This window comes from Schistocerca gregaria, chromosome 1 (assembly GCF_023897955.1).
Source record: "Schistocerca gregaria isolate iqSchGreg1 chromosome 1, iqSchGreg1.2, whole genome shotgun sequence".
In the NCBI taxonomy this organism is placed as follows: domain Eukaryota; kingdom Metazoa; phylum Arthropoda; class Insecta; order Orthoptera; family Acrididae; genus Schistocerca; species Schistocerca gregaria.
In genome coordinates, this window is record NC_064920.1 from 635,293,744 (window position 1) to 635,318,504 (window position 24,761).

At 39.4% G+C, this 24,761-nt stretch overlaps 1 protein-coding gene across 1 annotated transcript in view; it reads right to left on the minus strand.

Moving 5' to 3' along the window:
• LOC126360237 (exosome complex exonuclease RRP44) overlaps positions 1-23,810 on the minus strand; it is a 167,841-nt gene extending 144,031 nt beyond the window's left edge. The window contains exons 1-4 of the mRNA XM_050007693.1: positions 23,602-23,810; positions 23,112-23,282; positions 6,079-6,236; positions 470-672 (exon numbers count right to left, since the gene is read on the minus strand). Coding sequence (XP_049863650.1) covers positions 470-672; positions 6,079-6,236; positions 23,112-23,282; positions 23,602-23,670 — 601 coding nt within the window. The 5' untranslated portion in view covers positions 23,671-23,810. The remainder of the gene's footprint in view (positions 1-469; positions 673-6,078; positions 6,237-23,111; positions 23,283-23,601) is intronic.
• Positions 23,811-24,761: the final 951 nt, after the last annotated feature.

A 24,761-nucleotide genomic window follows, 5' to 3' on the forward strand; every position in this document is an offset into this window, starting at 1 on the left:
CATCAGGCCCATTGGTGTTTCAATTCAGTTATGAAGATCACAGCTAAATATAGAAGACTTCTGGAGTCCCAGCCAAACATAGAGCATATGTTAATGGGCAATTTCCAGAGTGCACCATAACCACGAAAGCAGCACCTCTGTTGTCACCATATTACCCAGTGAGTGTCCCCCCCCCCCCCCCCCCCCACCCAAAAAAAAAGAAAAAAAAAAAAGAAACATATCTGTATCACGGCATGCAACCCCAGTCTGACTCTCCACATGTAGCGGCCACCAAGTGCAATGTCGATCATTTACTTTGAATTAACACATTTTTATCAATACAAGATGAATATTCAAGTATATTGGTTAACAACCAGAAGTATTCAGGACACTAGATGATAGCACAGTGTGTATTTAACCTTAAAAGGTGATACTTTTTCCACTGGGAACAAATAACTGCTTTAAAAATATAAACATGGAAAAAACTTACTTGTTGCAACAAGCACATTTTCTGCTTCTGCTCTCCGCTTGTTTTCATTGTCATCAGTTACAAGAAGTACTTTAATGTGATTGTCGGAATGGAGTTTTTGATTGTGATCCAAATGTTTCTGATACCACTCAACTGTTCTCCGAATAGCACGATCATTTCTGTCATTTGAAGTCTCGTCAGACTGCTGCAAAACATGTGTGTCCCTAGAAAGAAAGGGATGTAATTGGCAAGGATTTTATTTTACAATATTAAAGTGAAGCAAACAGAATTATTTTATAGAAGAACACCATCTTGAACATTGCTGTTAACAGAAACTGTGAGTAGTGATCGGATCTCAGAATCTTTCCAAGTGCAGTTAGATGGCTACAGGGCATTGTATGTTGGTTTTGGGGCAATTAAAAGGCTAACTCATTGTCTTGCGGGTCAAACCTTATTATGACTATTTAGAAAGTGTAGCAGAGCAATAAATTGATCCAAGTCCGCAAATACATATTTACTAGTTAATCTTCAGAGATATACAATGTGTACTGTGACTCTTGTATCGTGTGTGGATTCTGGCCAAAGTCGTGAATGGGATCTTGTGCAACACCATGCCCTCTCCAAGAGTATGACTACAAAATGTTTCAAGTTTTAAGAAAAGTATTACCATGAGAAGAATAAAAATACAACTATCAAGAAATAAATAAATTTCAGTAAAGAGAATGGATCCTATAAAAAAACTTAACATCTATTTCAACTGCATGTCAGAATGATAATTGTACCAATGTGGTTGTCTCATTTGAGAGACAGTGTGTACAAGTTCTAAGCCCCACAGGAGTGGCATGAAAATGGAAAAAAATACTACACTCTTCAGAAAATATAAATATTTAGACGACATGCTGTGTAGTATCAGACATACATTTAGTTTTAAGTTTGTTATGATTGTGTGAACAAACAAGTATTAATATTTCCATGAAAAATGACCACAATACAACTGCGAGCTGCAATAAAGTACATCATTTTAAGGAATTTAACCAAGTTAAAGTCAAAAGTGAGGTTACATTTGATACTAAAGGCTCTTGCTTTAATTTCAAGTGGGTTGTTGGATTTAAGCACTGCTGTGTGTTCACTGATGACAATGCATACTCCAGCTATCTGAAACCATGTATGACGGATAACTAATGAGATTATTGCAAAACTTCATGATGTTACCCTAAATAATTACATATTGTAGGGATAGAACTCTGCAGACATTGTAAACACCTTGAGGTGACACAAACCATATTTTAAACAAAGTTTTCAGTATGACAAAGCTCTCTCCTTCGTAGGAGAGAATTCTGTTAGACACTGAACAAAAATGAGTTTTAAAGGATAATGCTCAAACTAGTTTCAACTTCATGGTTCTATTGAATTCCTCTTATAGTTACATGTGCATAAATACTCCACATGACAAAGTAAAATGGATAATGAAGAGTTACTACATACCAATATTAAGTGATATCTATCTTATTCCATTTGTACAGGGATGATAAGAAAAATATGATGTGTACACACTAATCTCTCTCATGGTCACTAAGCAAGATACGTGAAGGAAAATTGTAGCACAATTTGCCTTACATGTTGGTGCTCTTAACATACTCAACAGTTAGAAAAAGAAAAGATTAAACTGCCTCCCTTCTACATGTTTTCACAGAGCACCTTCAATACAGGTTGGGTTGGGTTGTTTGGGGAAGGAGACCAGACAGCAATGTCATCGGTCTGATCAGATTAGGGAAGGATGGGGAAGGAAGTCGGCCGTGCCCTCTGAAAGGAACCATCCCAGCATTTGCCTGGACCGATTTAGGGAAATCACGGAAAACCTAAATCAGGATGGCCCGACACGGGATTGAACCGCCGTCCTCCCGAATGCGAGTCCAGTGTCTAACCACTGCACCGCCTCGCTCGGTTCCTTCAATACACTTTTGTTAAGAATATACTGACTTGTTATTATACTACAAGCACATCACTGAATATGTTTACTAGTGTCTTGTACAGAGAGTCCTTTACAGATGTACTGCATTTTTCCAGAAGCCTCCAAGAAAATCTTCTTACTTTTTTTTTCTGCTACTAATTTTACATGTTCAGTCCATTTCACGCAAATCTGAAGTATTATCCCAAAATACAGAATTTCTTTTGGCTGGCTCCAGAAGTTTACCTCCAACCTAGTATTTGGGTATTATCTTTTTTTTATCTTTGTTATGGGCTATCTTGCATTCATACGCATTTCAAGCCACCTGTATCTTTAAAACATGGCAGGTTTTTGCTATCTTTTGTAACTTTACTTGCTACATATTTGCCTACACCACAACTCACGATGTGTTTCAGCTTTAAGCACCATTCCTCTATGCTTTCTGCATTCCAAAAAAATATTCTGTTTTTCTTTTTAATAGTATGTCAGCGTTCTAACAAGGAACACAAGGAAAAAGAGATACAAATGATTGGGTCATGGAGTGACATCAATAAGAATACAATTAAAGTAGTTTATAAGCCTCAAACTCATTTAACATCTGAGGGCCTTATAAAGGTGCTGTCTACATCAGACGTCACTGATGTAATGCTGTGCACATACGGCGGACCTGGTCAGTGGTCGGATTGTCCCTGGCAGCCACCTCAGGCAGTTGCAGGTGCACTGTTTGAACATTGGGATGCACTACACTTGTTGCAGTGGCCCAGCATACTTTTGTCGTGGGCTAAGTGTAGTAACTGGCAGGTTACTACACACCTCCTTCCTTGTGGGGGAAAGACCAGGCGCCACGTCCATGGTGTTGCAACTGAAGCACCAGTCTTGGCATCCACAACGGTGCTGCAGGCAGCACCCAAAGACGCAAGAAGTTCCTGCTCCCCTTGGACCAGCAGATACAGATGACAATGAGTGGGACAAGAGCATCCCCACTGCATGTGAACCAGGGGAATGTTGGACAGGACCAGTCGGAGGGAGATGGGAGCCAACTGGACATTGGAGTCCACAATGAAAGTCACCATATGGGCAGTGATGATGGTAGGCTGGAGAGGAGAGGCTTTGGTAATGGATAGCCGGCTTCTGACCCCACTGATGGCAGGGCCTGTTCAGAGCAGTGGGAGGGGCTGGCACTGGCCACCGGAAGAAAAGGCGCCATTGCTGCTGACAAAGCCCCAACCATGGCGTAGCTAGAGACGGCTAGGCCTGCTCAACCCCCAGAGTGGCATTCACTTATGACAGAGGCCATGAAGCCCAGTCACCTAAGCTTGATATGACTGCTGTGTTTGCCTGCAACACTGGTAGAATTTAATGCATGCAGTGACCACCTGCATACACTTGTGGCGATAGGACAGCAAATGACACATATTGTCAAAAGAAAGTGATGCAAAAGATAACTGGCACAGTCAGCGGTACACATGAGTGGGTGCCCACGATAAGGAGAAAACCTTACAGATATCAGCGTGAGCCACCTGCAACGCCATGAAATGTTGGTGAAGCCACATCTTCTAAATGTTTCAATCTCAAATTCATCAGAGGGGGGGGGGGGGGGGGGGGGGGGGAGGACAGAGGGGGAGCAACTGTTGAACAACCAGCACCTGAGCTGGGATCAGCACTGCCAATAATTCTTCCAGCATGGTCATAAAGCCTGCTGTTGTTCCGAAAGTGACTAGAGTAAAGCCTCCATGAAGGAGCCAATGGCAGAAAAACCACATACTCTAAAACACATGAAAATTCAACCCTTGATGTCGCCGCTTGTGTTCTAACCAGAAACACAAGGAAACACACAGCTGTAAAATGCAATTTACTAGGTCACAGAGTGCCATAAACAAGAAGAGAATGAAAGTTGTTTATACATTTCAAATTAATTTAACAACTGAGAGTCTGGAGGCCCTTGCATGCCTTTACAAGGTACACAACAGTACATGAAACACAGGTCCACCATTAAGTATCAGAAAAAAAAAAAACGATCGATGAAAATGTATGAGACAAAAAGGGAAAATGCATTGTTTTAAAAACTAAAAACCTACAAGAAAAGTCATGGTTATCACTTCTGTTTTCTAGGATTCTCCTGGAATGATGGCCACAAATACAAATTGGTTGCATGTTATGAAGAGAATTTCCTTCGCTTTCTTCATATTGACATTCTTGTTATCAACCTATATGTCACACTTAATAATTAATGGAAAATCTCATATAATGATGTGAAGCAAATACTAACAAAGAGATAGAGGGGCTGGCCAGTACTTACCTCAGCTCAGTACAGCCGATAGATACACAAAAAACAACCGAAAATTTAAGTTCCTAGCTTTCGGAATAAATGTTCCTTCATCAGGGAGGAGAGAGGGGAAAGAAAGGGAAGAAGGGAAAGTGGATTTAGTTACTCTCAACCCAGGTTATGAAGCAACAGGGAAAGGAAAACAGGGAGGGTAGCAAGGATGGAGGCATGGTTGTCAGAGGGAAGCCAAAGATATTCTACTGTAGGTACGGTGCCAGCTTCAAACCAAAGAGGGTGCATACAGAAGTAAAGAGGTATATAGTATAAAGATGTAGGATGAAAAGATGCATGAATGGCTAAAGAGGAAAGGGAAAGAGGAGAAGACTGAAGAGTAAATGGGAATAAGGTTGTTTAACGTAGGTTCAGTCCAGGGGGATGGCGGGATGGGAAGGGGATAAAGATGTATAGTAGGTATATAGAAGTATATGTCATACTTTTCCATTTTTAAACAGTTATTAATGATTTCATCTTATTTGCAGTGAAAGACTAATCTGTATTGTACCTGAGGTCTAGGTAGGTTGGAGGATGACATTAGCTTGTGAGTTGGTGAAGCCAAACAGTGTGAATAGGGAATCTTTCTTGCAGTAACCGAGCGATATAGAGGTTCATTCCATGAGTGATCAGCTTTGACTCAGAATGTATGAGATGTTGCATGAACCAGTTCAGAATAACAGCCAGTCACTGCATAATACTTTCTACTTTAAATTCACATATCATTGTTAACAAACAGGCTATAAATATGTTCAAGTTACAATGAGTGGTCAAAGGTTTTACTCTATCTCACATTTTCATGACTGGGCATTCACAAATATGAAATACCTAAAATGGCTGGGCTTGGCGATTTCAAAGCCTCGATTAGTTTCACTACAGCCATTAAGGCAGAATATGTAATGTCTTCCAAGCAAGACACTATACGTGTGAAATTGAGGGCCACAGACAAAGATAAAAGTATTCATCAAAAGTGAAAAGGATTTGCAGACACAGTAAACAGGGAGTAAATGACATGCCTTTATGCAGGGGACTGGGTTTACAGTCTATTTACTTGATGCGTTTTCACCAACAATATACATTTAGGACAATAAAAAAGGTTTGCAATATGTGTATTGTTCTTCACACAGCAATCTTAAAAAAGCAGAATTAACTGACAGAAGTGTGTAGAGAAAAGCTAGCTCTGTACCTGTTCTCAATAGATCCAAGACAATTTCAATTTCTGATAAAACATCAAACATTCATGTGGACGGCATAATAAAAAAAAAAAAAAAAACAGCTTTTGTTTGTCTGCCTGTCTTGGGTGGATTTCACTGTGTATATCATTAATTTTTATATTCATTCATAAGGAAAAAAATGTTTACTCACTCATGAAACTCATTCTGAAAGACAAAGAAATTTCTAGAAGTATTGCTGATAACTGCTCTGAGTCTTTTATATATAGCAGGGCTCCGATTCTTTGTTTCCTCGAGGACAGTTTGAGGAATAATAACATCACAAAGAGTATCTGCTTCCACAACATCGATCTGAAAGGCAAAGCAGAGAAAAATTTCCAATAGAATTGTAATTTCCAAGGAACATACAAGACATTATACATCTCATCAGATTTCTGTGGTTGATACAGTTATTGAAAGTACATTCTATCTGTACAGTATATCGTGATATCATGTAAGATTGCAAAATAATAATAATAATAATAATGTCAAAACTCACAGAGTAAAAACTGATCAATTTGTTTCTTTTAACAGTTATCTTGCATGTGTCTCTAAGACCATCTGATTGTCATTCTTGTCTTGAATAATTTTCTGTCTTTCTAAAATTTCCCCCCACCTCTCTCTCTCTCTCTCTCTCTCTCTCTCTCTCTCTCACTCTCTATCTGTCTGTCTGTCTATTTATCTGCAAAAGAACCACAGGGACTCAGTGGGAGATATTCAATATTCTACTCCTTTTCTCCATGCTATTGCCTGTCATGCCTCCATATATTATTTTCATCTCCATACCTGTATCCCTCAAAGTCTGATACATCATTTGTTATTAATTTGCAATACCACAGTCATTTAAAATAAATTTGAAATTCTTCAAATTATTCTCACATCATCTTCCATTAACCCCATGATGATGTATAGGCTTCAGGAATGTGAAACAAGTCAAGATATACATTAACAGGCGAAACCAGACATTTCAGGTTACTTCTTTCAAGAAGCCTAACAACTAATAATCACTAGTGCTAATGTAATCACACCAGTAATTATGGGATTATTTGAAGATAAATATATTACAAAAAAGCACTTATTCAAATACTGTTTTTATCTATTAGTTAATATTAATCACTTTAATAACTTTACTTCAGGGGACAAGATCAGCTAGCCATATACTGGAGAAGTTGAAATTAGTATACTATGAACATCAGTGTTAACTGTTATTTATATTCATATTAATTTTAAAAATCATTGATAATGAACTCTTTCACTTTATATTTCAATATCTGGATTTACTATTTTCCCACCTGATGTATACTGGCAGCCTTTCAAAAACTTCTGTAGCAAAATATAAAACTCCATTCTCAACCCTAGACAGGAATGCACAGTCCTTATCAGCAGTCCATAAGCTGTGGATAGCAGCAGCACTGGCCACTGTGGCTGCACTACACGGACTAATATTACATATTCTGGACCAGTACAGATACATAAGGGACAAATGAAAATGCAGTGCCTTATGTGTGTGATCAGATTTAAGGTAAATGCCAAGCAGTTCTGATCAAAATGACAACAAATAAGCCTGTGATGGAAATGCAAGTCACATTCCTGAATAAGCTCAGCTAGTGCAATAGGCTTTTTGGTTGAAGGATATGATGTACAAATTGTCAAACATACTGTCAAAAGCGATGTGAGCAGAATCCTTTGTTCATGGCACCAAGGCGAGACCTCTAAACACCAGTCATTGAAAGCTTTGTTGATAAACATCAAAACTTATTTGCCAGGAAATTGAATTAATTAAACCATCACAAATGTACCTTCCTCAAGCATTTGTCAACAGCAAATAAACATTTATTATCATTACATAATATTGCATATGGACTTGCTGAGTATAAGTAGCCCCATACCATGTCACAACTAATTTTACCAGCTGCTGTAGATTTGGCAAAGTTTAAGATTGGCAAGTTTGAGGGAAAACTCCTTTCAAATGTGAATTTGTATAACAATTCCATCTGTCTCTGAACTTAGCACATGGTAGAGGATACCAACACACAATTGAACAAAAAATTAAAAGGAAATTAATTTGGATTACAGATCAATGAGTTGTTGTTGTTGTTGTTGTCTTCAGTCCTGAGACTGGTTTGATGCAGCTCTCCATGCTACTCTATCCTGTGCAAGCTTCTTCATCTCCCAGTACTTACTGCAACCTACATCCTTCTGAATCTGCTTAGTGTATTCATCTCTCGGTCTCCCTCTTCGATTTTTACCCTCCACGCTGCCCTCCAATGCTAAATTTGTGATCCCTTGATGCCTCAGAACATGTCCTACCAACCGGTCCCTTCTTCTTGTCAGGTTGTGCCACAAACTCATCTTCTCCCCAATTCTATTCAATACCTCCTGATTAGTTATGTGATCTACCCATCTAATCTTCAGCATTCTTCTGTAGCACCACATTTCGAAAGCTTCTATTCTCTTCTTGTCCAAACTATTTATCGTCCATGTTTCACTTCCATACATGAGATCAATGAGACCAAAGGCAATAATAATGATGTACACTGTATTCTTTAAAAAATATGGTTATTATATAATAATTGTATTGTGGGGGACCTTCTCTTTTGTTCAAGATACTGAACACATGTTATAAATATGCAATGGACAAACTGTGTTGGTACTTATAGTGATGCTGGTCATTCGACTTGTATCTGTTATCAAGGATTGCAGGAATCATTTGAAACAAAGGTACAGGTTCAATATAGGCTCATTGCAACATTCACTGACAACCTCTTGAATCAAAGTATTTGAGTCATCCACTGAATATAGTCGTAGATGTGTGATGAATATAGTAAACAATATAAGAACTCAGATAACAAAAGCAATGTCTTTTATGCTGTGGTAGTGCAGGAGGCAAATACATGTTTTTATTGTAATTTGGTCAGTTGTGGTGATTCCCTTGTGGCAATGAATTCTCTCATACATTCCAATTACCTAAAGATACATTTTGGGGTAACTCTTCCCATTCTCAAAGGATATTTTTCACTCAGAAATGGACAGTTGGGGCTATAAGTGACGGACGTTTGCGAATCTCTTGCCAACCCCTGTTCATTAGTCTGTGGTGTACACGATGAAAGGCGGAGCCACGTGTGAAAGCACCCACGTGATTTACCAACTGACCTGCCTACACTGTGAATCTTTCTATGTGGGAATGACCAGCAACAAACTGTCCATTCGCATGAATGGACACAGGCAGATAGTGTTTGTCGGCAATGAGGATCACCCTGTGGCTAAACATGCCTTGGTGCACGGCCAGCACATCTTGGCACAGTGTTACACCGTCCAGGTTATCTGGATACTTCCCACTAACACCAACCTGTCAGAACTCCGGAGATGGGAACTTGCCGTTCAGTATATCCTCTCTTCTCATTATCCGCCAGGCCTCAACCTCCACTAATTTCAAGTTGCCGCCGCTCATACGTCACCTGTCTTTCAACAACATCTTTGCCTCTGTACTTCCGCCTCGACTGACATCTCTGCCGAAACTCTTTGCCTTTACAAATGTCTGCTTGTGTCTGTGTGTGTATGTGCGGAAGGATATGTATGTGTGTGTGCGCGAGTGTATACCTGCCCTTTTTTCCCCTTAAGGTAAGTCTTTCTGCTCCAGGGATTGGAATGACTCCTTATCCTCTCCCTTAAAACCCACATCCTTTCGTCTTTCCTGAAGAAGCAACCGTTGGTTGCGAAAGCTTGAATTTTGTGTGTTTGTTTGTGTGTCTATCGACCTGCCAGTGCTTCTGTTTGGTAAGTCTTGTTTCATATATATATAAATATATTAAAAACAAAGATTCCAAGACTTACCAAGCGGGAAAGCGCCGGCAGACAGGCACAATGAACAAAACACACAAACACACACAGAATTACTAGCTTTTGCAACCGATGGTTGCTTCTTCAGGAAGGAGAGGGAAAGACGAAAGGATGTGGGTTTTAAGGGAGAGGGTAAGGAGTCATTCCAATCCCGGGAGCGGAAAGACTTCCCTTAGGGGGAAAAAAATGACAGGTGTACACTCGCGCACACACACACACACACACACATATCCATCCGCACATACACAGACACAAGCAGACATATAAGCTGATTCCTGTTTATATTGTTGATTGCATTTACATAAACTTCTGTATTGTCTTTTTTTGGGTTCATCAACATTTTGTTTTATGTCTTATTACTTTTTATGTTGCAATTTCATGTACTGACATGTTCCACAACCTTGGAGATTTGCTCCTCAATTTGGTCCTACGGAACTAGATGGGCAATAAATGAATGAATAAATAAATAAATAAATACACCACTCTTGAACAATAATAAAAAAAATATAACAAACACCACGAGAGAGATTTTTTTTGGTAAAAATACCACATTTATCCAATATCTCTGATAAGTTAAATGTATTACATCTTTGCCTGCAAGAACATGACATTTACATTTTGAAAATTAGCCAAAAAAGATTTCCAAAATACATACCAATGATTACGTTTCGTTACTGCACCATTACATTAAGGAAGGTAGGAAAATATTTTTGCCTAGCTATAGTAATAGGGAACAAATTGCAACGACTCTGAGAAGCAAACATCAAATATTCAGCTCTGAGGACAGAAACATGGAGTGCAAATGGATACAATACAAAAGCACTGTACGACAAGCCACAGAAGGTTGTGACAGATCAGAAGAATCGTTTTGCTTCAATATCCATATCAGAAAGTTGCTTACAAAAACTAACAAAGTTTAACAGATTTTAATGTATACAAAGTTTATCTGACAAACAGAAGCTGAACGAAGGCAAAATAAGCATAATGAGAGAAATTCAAGAAGCGTTCAATCATTCAAAGGATAAAGTCTGCCATATGAGCTGACAAAAATTCCTCCAAAATTTTGGTCATACATAAATAAACCAGTAAACAGACTAAGGTTATCTATTCAGTCACTCAGTGACCACACTAGCACAAAGTGAAAGATGACAGAGGGAGGACCAAAATACCAAATACGGTCTTCCAAGATTTTTTTCACCAAAGAAGATAGTCATATAGTTCCTTCATTCGATATATGTATGAATGCCTAAATTTCAGAAACTGAGATAAGTATCAAAGTGATCAGGGAATGGAAAATAAACTGAAATTGTTCAACAATGGAACATTATCATGATCACATGAGGTACCTGTTAGATTCTACCAGGATTAAGCAAAAGTACTTGCACTTGGTCTAGCAGCATTTTATCATATGTTTCAACAGACATATTTATATGGTATTCTGAAATTATTCATTCAGATTAATATAGGAGATAGACAACATCAAATCAAATGTATTTACTTATGGTAAATATAGTCCCTGATGGCAAGTTTGATGCTAGGAACGATTTGCACAGAAGATAGATCAGCATGCACAGCAGAGGCATTCACAGGAACTTCTTGAACGTGTGAATGTTCAAACAATCTTGGCACACCCGCAATAATACCAGCAGCGGTGGCAATTCTAGCAACGAGGTCTTCTTCTGTTTCCACAACATTTCATACACCAGTTGCTTCAAATGCCCTCAGAGGAAGAGATCCAAACATATGAGGTCAGATGGCCACAAAATCACCTCAGCTGAACCATCAATTCTGAAAGGAGGCTCGCAGCAATACTAAAATGGGGTGGCACCCCGTAGTGTTAGAGGTGGATCTTTTGTCTATCATTCAGAGGTAGATTCATGAGCACTTCTATCAATATATGCTCCACAAAGATGCAATATCTCCATCCATTGAATCAGAATGGAGGACTGTTTGGCTCAATCAACCTGTCACTGAGAATGCTGACCCACATATTAACACTGAATCACTGTCAATGAGCATGAGGTCAACTAGTTCCGAGGATGCACATGTGCCCAAACATGTTAATTGTGGATATTGAAACAGTCTTCACAAGTGAACATAGCCAGAAATAATGTGTGCAGGGAAGTCTTTTAAAAACCATTATGCAAACTGCACGCACTGGAGAAAATCTTCAGGTGCTTAGTGCTGCTATGCACAGTGGAAAGGATGAAGTTACTGGTTATGTAATGCTTTCTCAATTGCTGTATCCACAAATTCATTTCCCTGAATTGCCATCTGCCCTGGTACCCAACAAATAACATAAGGGCAACTTAAATTTGCAACATCATCCATCTGCTTTGACCCGTGATGTTACTGTGTTGTGATGTGTGATGTTATGTTGGTGCAGTGTATTTGAAATGGGTCATATTTGCAGAGGGTTTGTAGGAGTGTGGGGTGGCATTCTGCAGTATGTTTCTGCTTTAGTGCTCTATGTAAGAATAATATTTGAACTGTTTGTGACAATTTGTTAGTTTGTTTTTAGTAATACATTCATTTCCGGGTTTGGAGTTTTTAATGCATTGTGTTGTTTATGATTGGAGATTAAATTTTATGTTTCATTTTTCTTGGTTATGGATCTCACAATGAACATAAAGAACAGGTTGCTGGACTGTGATTAGCAGATATTGTGGAGTCAGTTTCACCTACATTGGTGAGGTTAGGTTTTCAATGTTAGGTATATGAGTGGGTTTTGGTGTTGCCGTTACCATGGACTTCATTTTAGCTATATAGGTCAAGTGAAGTGTTCAATACTGGAGTTACTGAGCTGTCCATCATGTGGTTTTGTGGTATCATTGATTTCATTTAAGCTATGTAGATCAAGTGAAATTTCCAGTACCAGCTGTTTTCAGTTTTTGTTTGCTTTTTTGTTGTGCAAGTATTTATTTTGGTGTGTCTTCATTATTAGGATTGTTGTATATTTAGGTTGTCCTTACCCAAAAACCCATAATTCCCACGGTTCTCATTCATTTCATGCTAGTTCAGCAATTAAATATTTTTCATATTATTGGTGTCAGTTTACATGTATAAAGAGTGGCGTCATCTTCACCATATTGTGTGAGCTTGAAATGGGGATGTCTGTCGTCTTGATGGTGTCATGGGTCAAAGCTGGTGGGTGGTACCAGAATCTCTCCTACTTCCTACCCGAGCCTTTGCAGAAAGAGAAGGGAGTGCCAGGTGTATTGTAGATATTTGTCTGCGTGGTTCATGGTTAGTACAGACTTGAGGTAATTCTTTCACTTTTATAGGTAATTCGCTAATGCAGTTCACTTACAATCTGGTTGGTTCTAGGATTTTTTTCTGTCGATTATTGATTCCTTCATCTCAGTCAGTCATTTGCTTATTTGAAGCATGCCAGAGTATGCCATGTTTTGAGGTCCACATTAAACTGTACATCCATCTGTATTTGACTGAGTCAGTCTGTTGAATGCTTGGAGAAAGGCCACTGTCTGGCTGTCAGAGACTGGTCAGGTGTATGTGAGTTGCATTTGCTTGTGTGTGTGTGTGTGTGTGTGTGTGTGTGTGTGTGTGTGTGTGTGTGTGTGTGTGTTTTATCTGATGCTGATGGGGCTTGTTTGGCCAAAAGCTTTGTGTGACAGCCTTTTTGTTGTGTCTATTTGCGACTCAGCATCTTCGCTATATGGTGAAGAGCAACTATCCATTTCATAATATTGTCATTATTCCAGCCTGGATGTTCCATTGTTTTACTTTGGATTCATTAGTGATGGCTAAAATTAACATCCAAACTAAAACCTGCAGGAAAACCCCTAGGGCATTCTAAACTGCCCGACAGCTTAGATATATTATCTTTGTAATGGTGGGTGTTGTTCTGACTTTACAGCAGGCTAATATTCTTGGATGTCACTGCCTGCAGCTCATTTTCACATTGTGGACAAGTCTGACATTCTGATTATGAAATAAAGTAGTTGACACATTTTCTACATCTACATCCATACTGCGCTAGCCACCTGACGGTGTGTGGCGGAGGGTACCCTGAGTACCTCTATCAGTTCTCCCTTCTATTCCAGTCTTGTATTGTTCGTAGAAAGATGGATTGTCGGTATGCTTCTGTTTGGGCTCTAATCTCTCTGATTTTATCCTCATGGTTGCTTCGCGAGATATACGTAGGAGGGAGCAATATACTACTTGACTCTTCGGTGAAGGTATGTTCTCAAAACTTTAACAAAATCCCGTACCGAGCTACTGAGCGTCTCTCCTGCAGTCTCTTCCACTGGAGTTTATCTATCATCTCCGTAATGCTTTCGCGATCACTAAACGATCCTGTAATGAAGCACACTGCTCTCCGTTGGATTTTCTCTATCTCTTCTATCAACCCCATCTGGTATGGATCCCACACTGTTGAGCAGTATTCAAGCAGTGGGCGAACCAGCGTACTGTAACCTACTTCCTTTGTTGCCGGATTGCATTTCCTTAGGATTCTTCCAATGAATCTCAGTCTGGCATCTGCTTTACCGACGATCAACTTTATATGATCATTCCATTTTAAATCACTCCTAATGCGTACTCCCAGATAATTTATGGAATTAACTACTTCCAGTTGCTGACCTGCTATTTTGTAGCTAAATGATAAGGGATCTATCTTCCTATGTACTCGCAGCACATTACACTTGTCAATATTGAGATTCAATTGCCATTCCCTGCACCATGCGTCAATTCGCTGCAGATCCTCCCGCATTTCAGTACAATTTTTCATTGTTGCAACCTCTCGATACACCACAGCATCATCTGCAAAAAGCCTCAGTGAACTTCCGATGTCATCCACAAAGTCATTTATGTATATTGTGAATTGCAACAGCCCTATGACACTCCCCTGCGGCACACCTGAAATCACTCTTACTTCGGAAGACTTCTCTCCATTGAGAATGACATGCTGCGTTCTGTTATCTAGGAACTCCACAATCCAATCACATAATGGGTCTGATAGTCCATAAACGACTGTGGGGAACTGTGTCAAACGCCTTGCGGAAGTCAAGAAACACGGCATCTACCTGTGAACCCGTGTCTATGGCCGTCTGAGTCTCGTGGACGAGTAGCGCGAGCTGGGTTTCACACGATTGTCTTTTTCGAAACCCATGCTAATTCCTACAGAGTAGACTTCTAGTCTCCAGTAAAGTCATTATACTCGAACATAATTTTGTTCTTAAACTTTGCAGTGTATTCACAAAACACAAATTTTAAAATAAACTGGTACAGAGTGAGCATCAGGAAAGTTGCAGCAGAACTGACACTCATGTGGTCACTGCCATGCCTCTTAAATAGGATTACAGTAATGCTTTGTCCTTCTTTGCAGTATTACAAACAAGATTTTTCCAAACTTACAATCAAAATGTTAAAGATTTGTTGAAATTACATATGACATAAATTACAGTACATTGCAAACTATTTCATCAGACAACAATATTATGAAATGTACTAAATGGTCCATGGGAAATTACATTCAGTTCTCCTGCCAATAATGCTTTCCATTAATACTGAAGTTTCTGTTAAATTACAACTGACAATTTAATGCTAACATGAATTTTATATCAGTAAAAATTGTGGATTGCAGAATAAATGATTTTTTCAGGTAGAAGAGCATTAGAAACAGATACCAGAAATGTAGACACATTGACAGTAGCAATAACATTTTGTAATTAAACAAAGTTTCTTAATGATAATGAGTCTGCATTGGAAAATTACCTACATTTGAAATAAGAAGAGTTTAAATGAAGATAAACACACAAACAAACAAAATTAATTCACTTTCACAACATGCAATTACTTTATGCAACATTGGTATTGTATACTGGGGTAGAGTTGGGTGTTGTAATCTAGAGTTGAGTTTGTGTTGCTTAGTACTGTAAGTGTCATCCCTCTGTGCCACATTACATCATGACCTACCTTCATGTACTGTCAGAAAGTCATACTTAGTTGTATAACATTACCAGGATCAGCTGCTCTCATCTAATTGCAGTGCTCTGTGTCTCATTACCACATGAAACCTTTATTCACTGGTCCAAAGACCAATAATGGCATTGAAACTTTTGGCAGATTCAAACAGTGTACTCTGCCAGACCTCAAACATGGGTTCTTTGCCTTTTACAAGCAAGTGCTCTACCAACTGAACTACAAGAGTGGTTTGAAAATTTTGCAGTATCGCCACGAGAGGTCAGCACTAGCGCAACAAGTTGTCCAGACTTGCCGTGTGTTTACCAACTTTCTGGTCACACAACCCCGCACTGTGGTTTGCACAAGTTGAGGCCAGTTTCCATCATGTGAGAATCACAATATATACTCCAAAGTTTGCAATAGTGGGTAGTCAACTGGATCATGGGTACACTGCAAAGATTGAAGATATGTGATAACTGTGCCACTTACAACAAACTCCTACGAGAAATTGAAGATGGAACTGATTCATAGAATCTCTGTATCTCAAGAAGAGTGCACCATGCAACTTTCGACTCAGGAACATATCAGTGACTGGAAGCCATTGCAGTACCTTAGACACCCGAAGAGCAAGGTTGACACTGGCACCATACTCCACAACTGGTTGCGCATGTTACGGAGAGATCACCTACCACTACAAGTAAAGGCAAGTTTCACAGACCAAGATGCCATTGAATGCAGTGGCCAAGTTGGCTGACAATATAATGGTTGCGATGAATCTGCCCCAATAAGTGCAAAGACAGCATCATGTGGGAGTATATACCAACAATAGTAACATATGCTGACTATGACAATCTTGCAACTAAGGTTAATGTGCTCACCAAACAGATCAGTGAACTGTTATCTTGGCATAATAATAGCAGCAACAGGAACTGCTCCCATATGAAGTCAAGAAGTTGCTCATCTGCAACATCTTCGACTTTTGGGGCTGATCACTCCATCTATTGGTATCATCATAGATTTGGGGATCAAGCATGCAAATGCACCACACCTTGCACCTATCCAAATGCCAGTGGCAATCAGACATAGACACGTCATGTGATTGCCAAGCACAGTCACAGCACCTATTTGTAACTGACAGGAGGTCAAGCCGCAAGTATTCAGTGGACAAAGGGTTGGATTTATGTATGTTTCCTCGAAAACTACTATACAGCAGTCAACAACCAACCTTGTTCTGCCTGTTCATTGGTGAACAACTCTTCTATCCAAAGTACAGTAAGCAACCAATGGAATTAGATCCGCTACTTCACAAATGTGAGTGTGATGGAGTTCATCACTGCAGCTGATTTCCAAGCATACTATCAACTGCTATCAGGTGCAGCGAAAGCACAAATTGCTGACAGCATCAATGGCTTGACAGCTTCAGGTTTCTGACATAGCACAGCAGTGCACACGGTCAAGATTGTGCACAAGATTGTGCAAATGGCCAGTGGCGAGTACATGTGCTTACTGCAGAAATTTCCAGTCATGACGCTACCACCAGGGATGGCTAAAGAAGTACATCACAACACAGTACACCATACTAACACCACCGACGGTCCACCTGTCTCGTGTAGACCCAGACATAACTTACGACAGCTTAGCCATTACAAAGGCAGAATTTGACACCATGTTGAAGGTGGGTATTATTTGTCCATCCAGTAGCCCACGGTCATCTCCTTTGCACCTTGTGCCAAAGAAGTGTGGTGTGTGGTGCCCATGTGGAGAATATTGTGCATTCAATGCCTGAAGAGTGCCAAATGGTACCCAGTGCCTTTGGACAGAATTATAATTATGCATTTTGTGGTGCAACCTTATTCAGTGTTTATTCAGATCCCAGTGGCAGAAGAGGATATCACAAAGACTGTCATCATCACCCCATTTGGTTTTTTTGAGAGCCTTTTTATGACATTCAGCCTATGGAATGCTGCACAATCATGGCAAAGATTCATCAACTTGGTACTGCAAGATCTTTCTGTCTGTTTTGCGTCCTGGATGACATTCTTGTCTTTTTACCTACTGCGGAGCAGCATAAACAGCACTTAATTGAAGTCTTCAAGCGATTAGAACATTATGGGGTGGTTCTGAACACCGCTAAGTGCATATTTGGTCAGTGAAAATTAACTTCCACAGACATCAGATTTCATCTAGGGGCTCACTACTTTTACCTGAAAAAGTGGAAGCCATTTTACAAATTACTCAGTCAAATATGGTTAGAGAATTATGTCACTTCCTAGGCACGCTCAACTCCTAACGGCGACATCTGCCTCATTCGGCCAAGCTACAAGATCTGTTGGCATGGCACTCAGTAGTCCAAAAATCAGGGCCAACTCAGTGATACAATGGATGGATGTCATAAGCTCTGTGTTCAAAGTGACAAAACAGAGCATATCAGATGCAGCACTTGTCACACACACTGAAGTGGATGCACCCCTCTTGCTAGTTGTATATGCAGCAAAATAGCCACCAGTGCAGCTTCAGAACAGTTACACGGTGGCACATGGCAGCCAGCAGCCTTTTACTGACACAAGCTGTCTCCAACATAGCCAAAGTGAAGTGCATGTGACAGAGAACTCTACATTATTTATGAGGCGAACAAGTTCTTTTGCTTACAAATGTAAGCTAGAGTTTAATATTTTCACAGGTCATAAACTGTTCAGTTATGTGTTCTGACAAAACAATAACAACTGCTCACTTTGCCAACATAACCATCTGGTATTCATCGCTGAGTTCACCACGGACATCAGACGCATTTTGGGAATCGACAATTGTCTTTCCCGAATCGACAATTGTCTTTCCTGTGTCTACAGTATCTCAAGTGCCATCAGTTTTCCTTGACCCCCCAATGCATAAGAGACTGACCAGGAACTCTAGAACCTTCTCAAGGACACATTGTCAACCATGGAGCTGGGAGTAGTCAATGCTACTGGTGCAGATATCAAACTGTACTGTGGCCTCTCAACCGGAAAACTTAGTCCATTCTTGCCTCCTAAAGTCTCCAGATGCACCTTCAATTGCTTGCATAACATCATCCTGGTGTTAGATCAACATTCCTCCAAGTCTCAGCTATTTGTTTGGCCTGGAATTCACAAAGACTGCCACGAATGGACTGGTACATGTGTTAAGTGTCAATGAAGCAAAGCTTCCCGCCATGTGCACATGACAGTGGGGGACTTTATAGATACACCTACACAATTCACACACATGCATATTAACATTGTAGGCTCATTATGTCCACTGAATGGAGAGTGTTATATTTTCACTATAACCAACTATTTCACGCACTGGCCGGATGCAATGTTAGTTGATAATACCTCTGCAGAAACCTTAGACCTCTGCGGCACTGTTTCCTACAAGGCTACAAGCCACCATCTGGTGAGTGATGGTATGGTAGAATACTGGCATTATTCTCTAAAGAGAGTACTCATGTGTCACAAAAACAAATTGGACCACAGCTCTACGAATGGTTTTATTTGATCTTAAGAGTACTTACAAGGCAGACTTAAGATTCCTCGCCAGCAGAATTAGTTTACAGCGAAGTGCTGTGGCTTACAGGAGAGTTTACAGACACACAGTTCTCCCAGCTTTCTGACCACAAATATTGCAATTTCATTTGTCAGCTGAGGGAACAAATTTAACAATTTTCCCTCAACAAGCGATGTGCAAAACAGCACACCTCCCAGCTGTATACATCATGACTTTAAAACACACAACATACTTCATACATATGGCATCAAACCCTCACTTCAACCACTGTACACCTGGCCACACTGAGTCCTGCAACAAAGAGTATGCGGTCTGTACATATTAGTATATGGCAAGACCTCTACTGTCTCTATCAACTGTGTCAAATCTACATATGTTTTCCAGGAAGTACTACTGACTGTTGTACTACAGCTTGAAGCAGCTTCACCAGCTCTACACCACCCATCGCAGGCCCTCTTCTAGAAAGTAAAACATAGTCAGGGCAACTCATTGATTTCCCAGCAGGTTTTCTGGATGGCACTCCCCTTCTCCCGAGGGCCTGATATAGTGGTCGATATTATGGTCCTCATTGTGCAGCGTCATTCATCCATGTGCATATGTATGTTTTTTGTGGATATCAAAACATTTTTCGTACCACCACCAGAGTCACTGTTTCACTCTTATTAGAGATGCACTTATCCTTAGACTCGTTAACTAAATTATTGTTTTTCAGAGAGTATATTTCTTGGTTACAGTGTCAATAGAGGGTTATTCATGTTTCTTGAAGCAAAATTCCACTTATATGCAGAACTTCTTCGAAGCTGTTGACTCCCAATAAATGTCTTTCCCATGTCAAGCAATAAAGTATTGGTTTGTTCCAGTACAATAGCTTATATTTCGTATGCCAGCCAGGTTAGATCTCAACATGTGCAAGCAAAACAGTCAGATGGCAGATACTGCAGCCAGTCCACAAAGTACTGGGTATTTATAATTAAACTGTCCCTATTTAACACATTATAACTCAGAAACTAATAACTGTATGACTACCAAACTTGGTATCATTAATGTCAAGGGCATGGGGAAGAAAAATAATGCAGTATCAATTCAATTCAAACAATTTTAATGTGCTAGTACAGTATATCATACCATTACATACCGGTATAATTACTGCTACAAAAGGGGCTCCATATGGTGCCCATCAGTGTTGAAGAGTCTGACAGTGCAGGATTGGATTTTGCAGAGTAGAACAAAGCATGTACATTGGTATGCTGGCTATATTTCTTGATATGCTACACTTCAGATCAGCACATGTGTGAATGCTCCCCTGGTAAATCATATCCTTCAGGAAGCCCCACAACCAGATATCACACAGAGTGAGAACAGGCGCTCATTCTGGCCAAGCATTTGGAAACAATTGGCTGATAGTTCGATTGTTTCCAAATATGTTTCAGAGAAGCAGGTGAGTGTCATGAGCGATGAATAGTGGGGCTTCAACTTTCATGAAAACTGTTGAATTCAATGCGTCTCTCTCCTGTAGGTTGGGAATGACATGCTGGTGAAGCATATTGCAGTCATGCTGGCCAGTTACACTGCACATCTTTGGTCCTTGAGCACTAACCTGCTCAAAAAAGAATATCCCAACAATGAAATGTAACCATGAAGCCACACCATACAGTGACACATTCATCATACAGAAGAACCTCATGCACAGTGACTGAGGTGAAGATCCCCACACTCGGCAATTCTGTGTTCATCTCACCCATTAGAGAAAAATGAGCTTCATCTGTCCATAGGTTGACCCAGGACCAGCCCTTGTCAATTTCAATCTGTGTGTTAAAGTGGAGAGCGAAATCAACATATTGTGCGTCCTGAGGTGCAAGCTGCTGTACAATATGCGTCTTGTATGGATAACATTTGAGAATGTTTTGCAGCATCTTCTGTACGGTGGACCACAGGATGTTCAACTGTCATGACACAGCACACGCACTGCCTACAATCAGGAATTGCGTGCAGTGTTGTCTGCCACAGCAATAGTGATTTAATCAGCAACACCAAGTTCTCCAGTTGACTCAAAATTCTTCATCACACTTCACACAGCACATGGACAAACAAGACCCTTCCATAATCCTGTCAGCCAGCAACATTCCCGAAGAGCAGCTGCAGGGTTATTGTTGTTTTGATAATAGGGCTTCACCAATAATGCCCTGTTTATTTTGTCAAAGCTCATGTGGACACATCAACAAGTGCACTGCGACTGGTCACGTATGTGAGACTATGAATAACGAGGACTGATAACAGTACCTGGTGGCCATAGTTGGAAATAGATGGTGGCACTGTAACACATGGAAATCATGCAACCCATACTCTGGACATTAATGTTACCAAGTTTGGTACTCATGCGGTAATTAGTTTCCATGTTATAATGTGTTAACTACAGAAAGTTTAATTATAGCCAGCTCGTATCAAAAGTATTTGATATGTTTGAAAGTAATTCTGTTTCAATTTCCTTGGAGGATACTTCTGATCTTGATGTGTTAAAAATAGAAAAAATCTAAAAATGAAGACACTGAGAAACAAAGTGAAAAATTAACAGGGTCAGTCTTGTATGCCAAATTAGGTTCCAGACTACGCATTTGTGTGGCAGTAAATATTCTAAGTAGGTAACAGTCATGTGTAAGTTTGGACTTATGGAATACTTTAAAATGTGTATCACATTATATTAGGGGAACCCTAAAACTGAATCTGTTATATGCTAGGGATGAAAACTGTACCACTCTGATTGAGCTGGAGACAGAGTAGATAGAAATTCCACAGGTGGTTATCTTTTCAAAGTTTTAAAGTGTCTCTGTCACCAACAGAATCAGAATTTGTAGCCTACAATGTGCCAAACATGAAGCTTCTAGGCTCAGTAATGTATATTACAGTTTTCTGGCAGTGAAAGAGCTTCTGTACTTATGAAGATGATACGATAGTAACAAGCCTTTGCAAGAACACATAGTTCCCTCATGAACTTAAGAGCGTAAATGTCAAAATTTTATTTTTTAGGGAGAAAGTTTTGCTAATAAAGTACTGTTCAAGAACAAATTAAAAACATGTTGATGTTGTGACAAAGCTACTAGGAAAATAAAATTTGAAGAATTTTGAGGCTTGCTAGGACTTATTTATATCAGGTAACCTAGTTTTTGTAACACCGATAATTACTATCAAGGGAGGGTGTTGGTGGAACAATGACAATTCTGTTTTAAGGTATCTTCTTTTGGCTTATGTTAATTTACATTCTCAGGCGCCTTTTGTTTTTATTTTAGTCTCTATGTGTGCATTACAGTCACCTGCCATTAAGCTGTAAGCTATTCCATATTTAAATACATTGAGTATAGACAGACTTATTATCAAGCTACATTTTCTACATCTACATCTATACTCTGCAAAGCACCATGAGGTGCAATGGCACTAATCGCCTTGCTGTTTAATGTCCCAAATCCGCCAAAATACATCTAACCCCCTTTGTTGTATGCCTGCAGCTTTTTTTCCTACAACTGGGTAGTGGAAGATGGTGAATGGTTGTCGCTGCTCGTACTACATCATTCAACAAATGAGGGCAACTTCCTTCAGAAGACATAGGTGATGATATAAAAAAAGAAAATTCTGGCATTTACCAAACTGTAGTAACATGTAGGAAAACATTATACCGATACACAATTAACGACGGTAAATTGTTGTTCTACATGATATAAGAGTTGTGCTTCTCTAACCACAGTCACATAGGCATCCTAGAAGACAAACCACTCAATCTTCATCTAAATATGACACATCCAGTACTTCAGCATCATGTGTGTGTTACATCTTTATGTTTCTATTTAATGTGTATGTAACTAATGAAAGATATGTATTGTACATGATAAATAGATATGAACAATTTACCTGGTTTAATATGACACATGTGTCAAGCACAAGGTAATGTGGGTATTGGAATCTTGACGATTTCGACACGGGACTTGAACTCAGTCTTTTCTCATCTTGTGACTGGTAACAAGTACTGCACACTTCTGACCCACAACCTATATCATTTCGAAGATAATGTTCTCGAACAACCTGAAATTTTTTCACATCTAATTAATCATAATATGATTGTGTGTAAGTTTGTGAACTGAGCTAACGACACTTAAATGATGTGTTAGCACGACAACTTCGAGGATTTTTTTTCCCCCAAGCAAAACTAAGTTATAAAGCTAGCTATCAGTTTTGACATTTTGCGAAACAGGGAGAAATAATCTGAACACCTGGTGCCACGATAATACAACAACTAAAAAGGTCTTACGAACATCAGTTAAATGATTAAATAAACTTTAAAGTAATTGTAGAAACAACGTAATTCATAACGGAAATTATAATTTTCATGTAAATTTCAGACCTTAACAATATTTCCAGCTTTAGTTTTTCGTAGAAACACTTTCTGTCTAACTTTAGAGCCCTGTACCATTTTCTACTATGCGATACACAACAAAAACAACAACCACACAACACACACGCGAAAAGCAAACACGGCGTCTATTACACTGTAAACAAGAAGTATAAACACTGTATGTCAAAGTTATTATCGAAGTTTTTGGCTGTGCTCTACCTTTCGTAACATCCTTGGTTCTCGGACTGTTTCTCGCCAGTAAATCCACAGTCTAACATCACAGTCACGACACATCACCTCAATTTGTTGCCTACTGCGCCGGCATCGCGTCAAACGGTCAGTAAGTAAAACTACTCAAACAATTTCCTTTACTTCACGTCTATGGTCACAAATTTTTATGTCATCAGACTATAATATCGCCACTTGAGCGCAAAAAAATTACTCTCTCTTCACTTTTTCCTTTGTAACAATGAAACTTTTGTCGTGTTCTACTTCATTTCTTTTTATAACTGCAGTGCCTCTTACACCTTATAAGACAATGAAAGACATCACTGATTGTCGCCCCATTTATTTTAAATAAAGATGGGGCCGTGTGTAGGTAGTGAACTATGTACCACTGAAAGTAAATCGAAAAATAATGTGTGCAAAATGCGTTAATTTTTCTATATATTGTGATAAGAAATGTAATTCTTGCTTCATTGTAGCAAAAGTTACTGAAAATATTGAGGCAGAACCAAACAACAAAGCGAATTACTCGTGTGATACAAGCACATATTCACATGAGTACAACTCGGAACAAGGCTCCTGCGAAAAGAGAACAGACAAGGGTATGATGTGTTTTAATTGTAAGACTATTTATCATCTCAGCAATGTGAAAGCTATCTAAGTCAGAAAATTTGTTTCTGCTCGAAATGTGAAAGCAAATAATTAGGCCTAAAGCCAAATGAATACAGATCCACTACCGAAATTATTTCAGTGCTACTTCGGGAAATATCTCACTTAAAACAAAAAGTAATACTGCATTTAGTGCATTCGAAGAACTCAATAACGGTAAAGCTCAATGAACATCGCATGAAAACAAAAATGTTTGTGCAAATCTTTGCAAAATTGTTCCAAAATGACAAAGAATGGTGTTGTATGCTTGTGCTGCAAAAGCACATTTCATTATC